Source organism: Leucopleurus acutus, assembly GCF_964270905.1.
Source record: "Leucopleurus acutus genome assembly, chromosome: 4".
Classification (NCBI taxonomy): Eukaryota; Metazoa; Chordata; class Mammalia; order Artiodactyla; family Delphinidae; genus Leucopleurus; species Leucopleurus acutus.
Window position 1 is genome coordinate 68239204 of NC_139146.1, and position 12388 is coordinate 68251591.

At 33.1% G+C, this 12388-nt stretch overlaps 1 protein-coding gene across 4 annotated transcripts in view; it reads left to right on the top strand.

Moving 5' to 3' along the window:
• Positions 1 to 12388, top strand: part of GUF1 (GTP binding elongation factor GUF1) — a 34821-nt gene that overhangs the window by 4335 nt on the left and 18098 nt on the right. For all 4 annotated transcript variants that reach the window (XM_082838548.1, XM_082838549.1, XM_082838547.1 and 1 more), the window contains exons 6-13: positions 1451 to 1534; positions 4901 to 4965; positions 5479 to 5682; positions 7151 to 7290; positions 8678 to 8801; positions 9152 to 9284; positions 10102 to 10245; positions 11186 to 11319. In XM_082838548.1, coding sequence (XP_082694674.1) covers positions 1451 to 1534; positions 4901 to 4965; positions 5479 to 5682; positions 7151 to 7290; positions 8678 to 8801; positions 9152 to 9284; positions 10102 to 10245; positions 11186 to 11319 — 1028 coding nt within the window. The remainder of the gene's footprint in view (positions 1 to 1450; positions 1535 to 4900; positions 4966 to 5478; positions 5683 to 7150; positions 7291 to 8677; positions 8802 to 9151; positions 9285 to 10101; positions 10246 to 11185; positions 11320 to 12388) is intronic.

The following is a 12388-nucleotide window of genomic DNA, read 5'->3' on the forward strand; positions in this document are numbered from 1 at the left end:
GTTATATGTATTGTGTACTATATTCTTACAATAAAGTAAGCTAAAGAAAATAAAATGCTAAGAAAATCATAAGGAGGAGAAAATATATTTACAGTACTCTATTTATCAATACCCTAAGTTTATGTCATCTGTTTGTAAGGTGAATCATCTCTCAGTACTTACATCAATATTGTCTTAGGTGATACAAAACACCGTAGATGTTACATGTATTACTGACACCAGACATCAAAAAATTAAAACATAATGTGAAAAAGAACTTCATATTCATTTGCAGGTATAATGATTCACACATTGATAATGAAGCAGAAATATGATTGCTTTATGGTATGATACTGTATGTGATTGCTTCATGGAAACCTAGCATATACACTAATGAACGAATCCTTATAAAGTTTTTATGGCATACAGTATTACAGTCACATTCATAACAGTATTGGAAACATTGCTACATTTTAAAAAAATATGCTTATATATAATTATAGGCTGATATGCAGTTTCTCCAGTTATGAGAGGCATACTGTATGGTAATGTAATTCTTTGAAAGCAAAGTTATAAAACAGTAAGAAAACCAACACATTATTAATTTTATGTTAAATATCACTCATCTTATGCCTTTGCTAGGGATACGCTATCCACTCAATACAAGTCTTGCACATGATGTTCTACAAGTGTATTTTTACATATTTATTGAAAAAAAATCTGCACACAAGTGGACCTGTGCTGTTGAAACTCTTGTTATTCAAGGGTCAGTTGTATATTGGTGGGATTTATTTCTTTGAATTGCATATGATAAAATTGCAACTCAAGCTCCTATACCCTGGCATGTAGTTGAGAAGATGGTCTCCCTGACTTACATGGAGTGATGGGGGGCTGTTTCTGTAGGAAAGGGCAGGGCAGGCACAATAGTGTTGGACTAAACCATATAAAGGAAAAGAAAAGGACCTTATGAACTAGGATGAAATAGTGTAACACAGGACACTTAACAGTTAAGTGCTAAATTGAGCAGTGTTGATAAAGCTTACTTTTATATTTTAAAATTAGTAAATTAAGAGTCTTAATTAAAAATCTGCATGGCATTCAGTTTTATTTTTGATATTGAAGTTAGGTTTAAAAGAAGCAAGGTTGCTTATAGGTAAGACAGTTTGTTTTTATAAGTTATATCTGACTTATAAAATAGGTTTACATGGTGTTATTGAACTCTTCTGCCTTGAATAGCTAACTGCCTCAGTTTCATGCTTGCTCTGCTGTCTGCCTATTTTCAGTGGCCATGCTTGTTAAAATTATATTGCCTTTTTCTAGATTATTCTTATTTTAATACTTTTGAAAATAAAATCATAAAGGGGTCAGTTAGCTTAAAAGCAGGTATGCTTTTATCTATCTCCAAATACCACTAATAAATAATACATTTTAATTTAATTATATTAAGACATAATGAATTTTTCTTTTTAAGATAGATCTGAAGAATGCTGATCCTGAAAGCGTTGAAAAACAAATTGAAAAGGTGTTTGATATTCCAAGTGATGAATGTATTAAGGTAAAATACTCTTTTGTTTTTAGAAGACTTGGTTTTACTTTCAAAAATCTCAGGTAATTGGCCTAAGTATATTATTATCTTACAGTTCTACAAAGTTCTTTTTACTGATATTTCATTTGATCTTTGCCAAAAATCCCTATTATATGGTTAGGACAGATAGAAATTACTCTTATGATACAGTTGAAAAGACTAAGAGTCAAAGATTTTATCACTTTCTTAAGGTTATAGACCTAGTTAGCTAATGTGCCAGGACTAAAATGTAGGCCTCCTGCAACTCTTTATAGTATTATTTCTTGTATGCCATTTTGCCTCTATGGAAATATTCTCTTTGAAGAGCAGGGTCAGACTAATTTCAAGGCATATGTACATATCATTCTTGGAAATAGATTTTATTTATATCAAAGTTGATACTATTTTAAATTTGAATTTTTAAATTTACCTTTTAAATGGTGCTTTGGGTGTTAAATAGCCATCACTGAACTGTGCTGTGCTACATGCTTGTGTAGTAAGTCTGTCAGTGCAGTAATATAATGTTTAGCTTCCACTTTCAATCTTGTTTGAGTTTTGAAAAAGTAAGTTTCAGCTGATGAAGTGGGTTTTTTTGGTTTGTTTTTTTTAATTTTAACACATTGGATGATTATATAAACTTGGTAATAACGAGAAAAAGCAATAATTTTTTTTCTTGGATATATACGTAGAATTTAATGGGTTTTATTATGAAGAGGGACCACATTGTAAGGCAGTTCTGAAATTATGGTATCATGACTTGGATTATGTTATATTGAAGTATAATTAACTGTTCAGATTTTAATAAATATTTACAAAATTCATTCATATACTTAATTTGGTGTGCGCCAGCTAGGGACAATAGCAGTGAACAGTACAGGCAAGACCTCTGTCTCGTGTTTATATTCTGCTTGGGGAGGCACTCACTGAATAAGTAAAAAGAGAAGTAAGTATAGTAATTATTGAATGAGACATATGTTATCAAGGAAATACATTAACGGAGTGTATTGTTCCAGGTGGAATTACCATACTTAACAATGAAAAAAGTCTTTTACTCAGAGAGGAGCTGTGATGCAGAGTAACTTAGGGAATTCTTCTCTGATGAACTGAGACTTGAAGAAATGAAGAGTTGGGAGAAATGCATTTCTGGAAGAGGAAGGAGCAAGTGTAAAGGCTTGGCATGTTTGGCAAGGTTTGGCATGTTTAAGGAACAGAAAGAAGGCAAGTTAGATGAAACGGCTTTGTAGGTTAGGTGGGAATCAAGTCATTCTGGGACTCTTGCTGTGCTAAAGGGTTTAAAATTTTTAAGATAATGAAAGAATTTTAAATCAAGAGAGGAAAATAAGCTGATCATCCAGGTTGCCTTATAGAGAATGGATTAAAAAAGGGTAAGAGGAGACATGGGGAAACCAGCTTGTAGTAGTAGCCCAGGTGCAAAATGGTGGTGGCTAAGTATGTGCTGCTGATGTTGAAGAAGTGGGCAAATTTGATGTGTATTTTGTGGATACAGTAGATTTTGCTGGTATGTTATGTGTAAGGAAGTGAAATAAAGAATTATGGAGGGTTTGGATTTGAGCAACTGGTTGAATACTGGTATTTATTAATATGGAGAGGACTCGGGGAGGAACAGACATAGTGGGAAAATGAAAAGCTCTGTTTTGGACATAGTGGGTTTGAAATGTCTATTAGACATCCAGGTAGAGATATTGCATAAATCTACAATTCTGGCATTTGTGGAGAGGGCTGAGTCGAAGATATTTAAGAGTCTCTAGCATGTATGTAGTATTGAGGCCACAGAAATGGATGCCGTTTCCTAGGGAGGAAGTGTAGGTAGAAAAAGAGGTCCTAGAAGCCAGACTACACTACATTATTATCAATTTGTAGGGAGTTTTGAGTAAGAATTTGAGAAGGATTAGAGAGTAGGATTCAGAAGAGGAGGATGCAAGGATTGAGTTTTCAGAGAGGTGAGAATATAGATTGTAACAAGAGAGAAGGCAAAGAGTTTGTGTATACAGGTGCAGATGGATTTGTATGTTTGGGTAAAGGAGTTTTTGATGTTTTCTGTTTCCTTAAATGAAGTAAGAGGCAACCGTATCTGAGAGTGAATTGGCCATAGGGAATATGTGTAGATTGAAAAGGAAGGTGGTGTGAATTATCTTAATGAGCGACAATGTGAATTTAGTAAGGGATGTGTCCTGGGACTACCAGGAAATGTTGACTGCACATTGAGATCTGTGGTCATGAACTTACAGAAACCAACCAGACCAGTTACTTGACTTTTCTCCAGCAATGTTAAGCTGTTCTGATTATAGGCATAGAAAAGGCACATAGTTGGATGCAGTCACAGTTGAGGTTTTACCAACTGCTTAGGATAGAGAATAAAAAGTAGTTAAACAGAGTGATCACAAACAGTTGACCCTTGGAGTCTCAGCTGGGAAAAGAGGCAGGGGGGTGAATGGATAATGAAAAAAAAAAAGTAGCCTTTTTTTTAGAGGTTGTGATCTTAAAGGATTGTTGCAAAGAATGTACTAGAGTCTAAAGCAGTGGTTCTCATTAGGGGGTAGTTTTGCCCCTAGGAAACATTTGGCAATGTCTGAAGTCCTTTTTTGTTGTCACACTGGGGGATGGATGCTACTGGCATCTTGTGGGTAGATGAGAATCCATGGATACTGTTAAGCATCTTACAGTTCATAGAACAGCCCCCCAAACAAAGAATTATCCAGCCCAAAATGTCCTTAGTGTCGAGTTGAGAAACTCTGATCTAGAGGGACTTTAAAGGGTAAGAGGAAGTATTCATGGAATTGGGTTTGAAATAAAGATTTCAGAGATAAGTTCAATTACTGGTAATGACAAAGGTGAGTCAAATGCACATGTGTTTTGAGTCTTTTGACCTGTATTTTCAGTGTGAGAACAATAGTAATAATATGCCCTACAGTTACCTGTATGATATCCACAAATACTGCTTATTCACACAGCAACCTTGAGGTTTAGGTAAAATATGAAAAATCAGTTCATTTATCAGATGAAGAATTTGAAGCTTAAAGAAATGTGTATTGTTTGAAGTCATTTATTACATGTGGAGTGATGATTATAACCCAGATTTTTTTGAACTCTTAGTCCACTGTTCTTTCAATACCATAATCAGAATGCTTTTGTAATTTAATACCAGAGAATCACCTAACTGTAATGGAAGGGCAGTTGTTGATATGTTATATGCTTTGTGCTTCCTTTTACCAAGTTCTTCAAGCAAATTGATAACTTTTAGAGTTCTTTTTCCCTTCTAATTATAAAGCTCAGTCACAAGGATAGAAAAGTGAAGTCTTAACTTTTTCAGTGTTTGTTTCACATACATATTTTTAGATTTCTGCTAAACTTGGAACGAATGTTGAAAGTGTTCTTCAGGCAGTCATCAAAAGAATACCCTCGTATGTATTTTGCTCTTTTTATACTATTTGTTTAACAGTACAAGGTCCATCAGTTTGATCTGCTATTTTAGCTTAGTAGCTATGACAAATGTACTCTTTGCAGTCAGTGAGAATAAATTTTTAATTTATTTTTAGTAACATATAGAAGGCAAATACAGTATAGAAAAATAAAAGAAAAAAGGATGATAGAGATCTCTTAACAATTATTGCAATAGACTTGAATACATTGGTAATTATTGTTTTTTCTTAATCCTGAACAAATATATTTAATCAGTTTCATAAGTAATTTAAAAACAGTCATTTAAAATGTATTTAAAACTTGAGGTCAAATTAAAACTAATATAGGCATTATACCTTATAGAAAGGTCCTTTTATTTTAGCTGTCAGTTAATCAACTGTACTAGAATAAATTAAGCATAATATTTGAGTTAAAAAGGCATTATATTAAGATTTTAATTTATTTATTATTTAAACTTAATTTATTAGTGTTTGTTCTTTACTTATTTTTAATAGTCCTAAAGTGCATCGCAAAAATCCCTTGAGAGCTTTGGTATTTGACTCCACCTTTGACCAGTATAGGGGTGTGATTGCCAATGTAGCATTATTTGATGGAGTGGTTTCCAAAGGAGATAAAATTGTATCTGCGCATACTCAAAAGACATATGAAGTTAACGAAGTAGGAGTTCTGAATCCTAATGAGCAGCCAACTCACAAACTGTAAGTAATCTGCGTTAGTAATTAAAAGACACTTGTATGTGTTTCTGTCACAGCCTTTCTTAACTTGGTGCGCTTAGAATGATCCCAATTTGATAACTTAGAAAAAAAACAAAACCTGATTATTGAATGCAACTACATAGTGAATCCTCTTTGAAAAAGAATCTCATGTGTGAGGGACAGTAGGGATTTGATGTATTTTTTTATTCCTTTTGACTAGCCACAACTAATTTTATATTCTGGTTGCAGACTGGGTCCAACATTGATGTACTTGATGAGACAGTGAAAGAGATAATTCTCTCATCCATATCCGTACTGGGTATCAATTTTTGACATTTAATTTTTTTGTAATTAGATTTTTCAACATAAAATAGTGAAGAAAATTCGATAATTGTTTTCTTTAGTGTGGAATTCATGGTAAAACTTTGATTAACAAGAATTTATGGCGTTTGAGGTTAGCAAGGTAGTGTACATTATAAAACTGAGTTCTGAGTTCACTTATAAAACAAATATTTATTGAGTGCCTATTCCATTAGTACCCCAGATACTAAGATAGATTACCTTGGGCACATAGTTTTCTAAGGTCTTTGTTTCATCATTTGTCAAATTCAGGATATGAACCAGGTGACTATATAGGTCACAATTGATAGTTTAATGTTGTATGTCTAAAACTGCACTATTTTGTCATTTTTTTAGGTAATTGAAAGTCAAAGTCTATTGTAATTTTCTCAAATATTTCTAAAATCTGTCTATATTCTTATTTAAGTATAGTTGATTTACAGTATTATATTAGTTTCAGGCGTACAGCATTATGGTTCAGTATTTTTATAGATTATACATTAAGAGTTATTGTAAGATAATGGCTATAATTCCCTGTGCTATGCAAAGTCTGTCTATATTGTGTCGCATATATATTGACAATTACTGCATCTTTAGTAAAGATTTTTGTACCTCATCCTAAATGGAAATTATCATTTAGGAAGTTTGCTTTAAAAAAAAAAAAAAAAGCTACAACTCTGAAATCTTGGATTTGCTCTTCCTGCAAGAGGCACATCAAACAGATAATCGGATTTGTTGAGAGTTCACATTTTTTTGCTTAGTTAAAATTGTTCTTTTCTTTTTTAAAGGACATTTGTAATATAATTCACTAATAAAACAAATATTACAAGAAGCGTTTTATGTTTCTGCATTTATCAGTTTCACTGTTGTTTAATATGCAGAGGTGGGCAGAGTCATTAAGAAGGTCCCTAGGCTTATTGTATTGCAGAGGTCCTTGGTAATGGATTGTAAGGCATGGGATGTTCTTTTGCTGACGATTCTTAGAGTTGAGAATTGATATGTAGCACTTAGTTTCAGTTTGATGAGGTTTTGTTTGGAAAGTGTGATCATTTCCTAGAAGAGTAGAGCTGATTGTGAGTGTGCACATGAAACATGAAAACAGTAAATATTTCCATATAATAATTTTATTTAGATATGCAGGACAGGTGGGCTATCTGATTGCTGGGATGAAAGATGTCACTGAAGCACAAATAGGAGATACATTATATTTACATAAACAACCAGTGGAACCCTTGCCTGGGTTTAAATCAGCGAAGCCAATGGTATTTGCAGGTGAGGAGCGCACATATTCAAAGGATAAGGGCCAGTTTACTCTAAATTGAAATAAAATTTATTAGAAATACTCATTTTAAAGAGCAGCTAATTCCTGTTAAAATAACAGTTACTCTGTTTTTCTTAATTTTTTTTTTGTGGGTGTGCTATTTACATAGCAGTTAATTGCATATGTATGGTGAAACTTTATGTGGGAGGTAAGTTCCTAAACTTTTTTAGGACTTCTTAAAAATTAACCTTTTAAACAAGCCCTCTGATATATTGGAAGAGCACAGTAATATGAACTTCCTTCTTGTTTCACTAGAGAGTAGGTCATTGTGTTTGAAATACTTTCCTAATTAGGATGTTTTTATTTTTTTTATTTTTTTTATTTTTTTAACATCTTTATTGGGGTATAATTGCTTTACAATGGTGTGTTAGTTTCTGCTTTATAACAAAGTGAATCAGTCATACATAAACATATGTTCCCATATGTCTTCCCTGTTGCGTCTCCCTCCCTCCCACCCTCCCTATCCCACCCCTCCAGGCTGTCACAAAGCACCGAGCCAATATCCCTGTGCCATGCGGCTGCTTCCCACTAGCTATCTACCTTACTACGTTTGTTAGTAGGATGTTTTTATTACTAATTATCAGTGGACATTTACTGACTGCCTTCCCCTTAGCTGGCCTTTCTTTAATACTGTATTATACTAGTGTAGGCATGGCAGAGAAGAGTGTCACCTCATGTATGCATAACTTCAGAACCTCTTTTTTCTGCATTATATTACATACATTTGAAAAAGGAAGACCTGATTGAAGGTCATCTGGTTACTCTGTACCGGGTATCCATTCCTTGTTTTCTCGTTTTTGTATTTCTCATTGGGAATTATAAATGTTGTTTAACTCTCCCTGCCCCTGTTAAGACAAAGTCAGTCATCTGGATTTTGAAGAACTTAAGAGGTGAGGACTTGGGTTTGAGGTGAAAGAGAATCTGATGAATCAGTAGTTCTTGTTTTCATTTCTACCTCTGCTTTTTATCTGCTCATGGAATTTCATTTGTGGTTGTGGATGTCTTGCACTTTTGTTTCTTAAAATAAACACAATGTATTTTCCTGATAGGCTTAATTCCCATGGTTCTTTTTTGTTTTCTCTGTATTTTTTGCAAAAGCAAAAACATCACTTTGAGTGTGAATCTAGTGGTAAATTCAAAGTTTATGAAACTTGCAAAATACTCTGAAGCCGATTTAACTTAATATTTATAGTTTTCTTAGCAAACCAGTATTTTGGTCAGTGAAATACAGAAAGTAATTTAAAAGCTAAGTGATTAATTTTGAACTTGGCAGCAGTGCATATTAGCTTTTCTAGGCAGCGTTTCACATGTGATAATTAGAAATCATTGTGTCCCCAGGAATGTACCCTATAGACCAATCTGAATATAATAACCTGAAGAGTGCTATAGAAAAACTGACTCTAAATGATTCCAGTGTGACAGTTCATCGGGATAGTAGCCTTGCCCTAGGTGCTGGCTGGAGGTAAGATTCAGTTATGTTGTAGTGTTCCATTTTTATTGAAAAGTAACGTTTAAATGGTATATTGCTCTTTAACATTTCTGAAGATAAGTTCATATTAGTGTAAAATGAACTAAACAATGTCTGCCTATTTCTCACTGTGGATTCATATTCTGTGGGTAAGTTTTAAAGCTATTTTACCAATGGAAGATTTTATCTTATTTAATGAATTTATGTTAGCATTTAATTATGATGTGATAGATTGAATGACTCTTTTGATTCCACTCCTCCCCCACAAAGTAGCAGCATATTCATCAAAGAAAATACAGCCCGTGGGACATAAACATTTTGGAGTTTGGCTTTTTCTCCCCCAGGTTAGGATTTCTTGGACTTTTGCATATGGAAGTTTTCAACCAGCGACTTGAGCAAGAATATAATGCTTCTGTTATTTTGACAACACCTACTGTTCCATATAAAGCTGTTCTTTCATCAGCAAAATTGATAAAGGTACTGTTGTGAGTCAGCATACAAAGGAAAACTCAATAAATGTATGTGTGTGTGTATGTGTGTGCAGAATACAAGAGAAATATTTTAGTACACCAGTAGCTGAATAGCTATTAAAACTAAATATTTCTTGATTAATAGTAATAAAAGTTGAATTACCTTATGATGGAGAAGTTACTTGAGAACTAATTTATGCAGTAATTTTCTTAACCTGATAAAACGTCCACATTATCAATACTAGTCTGTTACTAAGGGTAAAAAGTAGAGTTAGTTCTGAAAATACTGTTCAAAATTCAGCACAAAGATTAAGAGTATAATTTCGGTCATAAGTAATTCATCTTATGAAAAGTAAAGCATTCTGTCCTACGTGGTGGTAGGAAATTTAGATTTCAAGTTAACAGTAGAGACAATATTGTATTCAGTCTAAGTGGCAATCTATTCATTTTAAACAAATATTAACTGGCATCTGTAAATATTTTCCAACAAAATTAACTTGGGAAACTACTTACAGTGCCTTATAATGGGCAGATTAAAATGTATTCTTCCATCATATTTTTCTAAGTGGTGTACACAATGTGTTTTAGTAAATGTCAATAACCAGAATATATTAATGATGGTTATTAATGTTAAAGATTACAGTTGGAGAGTTTTTAATCTAAAGTGTGTTAAGATAATATTCTAACCTTTAAGAACTCTTTTGTGTTTATTCCAACACATTCAGTAGCAGTAAATTCTAATATATATTATAAATAACAAATTTTAAAACATTGTAATTATTAAGATTTCTTTTTAACTATTGGTGATTTTTCTTATTTTTTAGGAATACAGAGAAAAGGAAATTACAATCATCAATCCTGCACAATTCCCTGATAAGTCAAAAGTAACAGAATATTTGGAGCCGATTGTTTTGGGCACCATTATCACACCAGATGAATATACTGGAAAAATAATGATGCTTTGCCAGGTATAAATATAATACTGTTTGATACAAAAGCAAACTTTAGTCTTCTCAAACAGTGGTACCCAGCTTAGGTTTTGAATTGTTTCTCTCGGCAGTGCACATTGAATTTAACAAAAGAAATTTTCATAAAGATCTATATCTTTATATATTTTACCTATTTATACATGTAGATATACATATATATAATTACAGTATTTTGATTTTTAAATAAGAAAATAGAGCCAGAATTTTTGATCATCTGTGTTAGTTTATTGAATTGATATTTTAGCCTAAAGGAAAGGAATTTGATGGCCTTTTAACTTGAGTAGATAAAAGTATAATTTCCTTTCACCTTTTTGAGTATTTGAAATTGAGTATCATTTGAAAGATAATTATAATACTTTAGAGACCTTTGTTTGGAAGGTATTCCTCAGTTTGCTTTAGTTCTTGCCACATTGTAATAAATGATTTAATCCACAAATTTGATATAATCATAGTCCTTAAAAAGTACGTATTTGAAATATTCTGACATATATTGAAAAGAACTCTCAAATGACTAGTGGACTTGAATTTTAATTGTCTTGTCACAAAAAAATTTAACTTTAGTCACTTAATTTCTCTGGGCCTAAATTTCTTTTATTTGTAAATAAGAAATTAGAACTTTGACTTTATCTGTAGCTAATTTGATTTATTGTTAAATGAAATACTGTATAATTAAAAAAGACAAAGTAGTTTGATAAAGACAAAGGATTAAAACTTTGGTAGCAAATATATTGTAATTGAGATACAAAATGGTTCTTCCTGTATTATAAATATTGGTCAGATGTTTTTACTAGGTCATTAAAAAAATATTCCTTCGTTTTGCCCATTCTTTAAAGTTGATAATTGACATCTTCCTATATCCATTAAATAAACCATTATTTGAATAGGTTATCATTCAATACATTTTTTATTCCCTTTTCAGGCTCGAAGAGCAGTTCAGAAGAATATGATGTATATTGATCAAAATAGAATGATGCTTAAATATCTCTTCCCTTTGAATGAAATTGTGGTGGATTTTTATGATTCTTTGAAATCTCTGTCTTCTGGATATGCTAGGTAAAAATTTAATGGGAAACTCTGATACTTAGACAACTTTTTATGAAATATTGACCAGCAAGTGTTTACTAATACTCCACTTATTTAATCTCAGTGATCTTGAAGATGGTTGAGAATCACACTGTAAGGTTAGAAAAGCTTGGAGCAAGCTTATAGGTGTTACAGAGTACTTGTAATTTGCTTAATGGAAGAATGAATTTCTTTGATTCATCAAACTATTACTCCTTTCTTTTTTTTTTTTTTTGCGGTAAGCGGGCCTCACACTGTTGTGGCCTCTCCCGGTGCGGAGCACAGGCTCCGGACGCGCAGGCTCAGTGGCCATGGCTCACGGGGCCAGCCACTCCGCGGCATGTGGAATCCTCCCGGACCGGGGCACAGACCCGTGTCCCCTGCATCAGCAGGTGGACTCTCAACCACTGCGTCACCAGGGAAGCCCCTATTACTCCTCTCTTAATGGCAAAAATTTTAGTGCCCTGTTCATGAGAGGAGTTGTACTCCTGTATTTCGATTAAAAATTATAATTTTGAAAAAGCTACTATGACCTCAGTGACACTTTTAAAATGTATTTGTATGTTATGTAATCCTAGGAGCATCTGTGTACATTTGGAAAATAGAAGTACATATTTAGTCTGTAAAAAATGCTAGGTGTGCCCCTGTATTTGTGAACACTTCAATAACTTGGTCTTCTCAGGAATAAGTGGTCTGCATCATGAAAACCATTATCTTATCCCATAAAAGTACATGGAGGAACAGCCTGGTAAAACTGAAGAAAGAGTATAGCATTGTGGGAGTATTTTTTGTTAAGGCAAATAACTCTAGGTGCCCTTAGTGTCCTAAAATCCTACATTACTAGATAGCATATACTAGCATATAAAGGAAATGTAAAATATAATGGGGAAGTTGATGGAAAAGTGAATGTTCACATCTGTAAAACATGCATGAATGTACATTCATACTTAAAATTAACATTCAAAGAAAGATCCCAACGTTTTGAAGAACATGCTACAGTGACCTGGAAGTTTACTTTGTGAAATGAGCTTTTCAGTGAAGAGAGTCAGCATAACTCTTG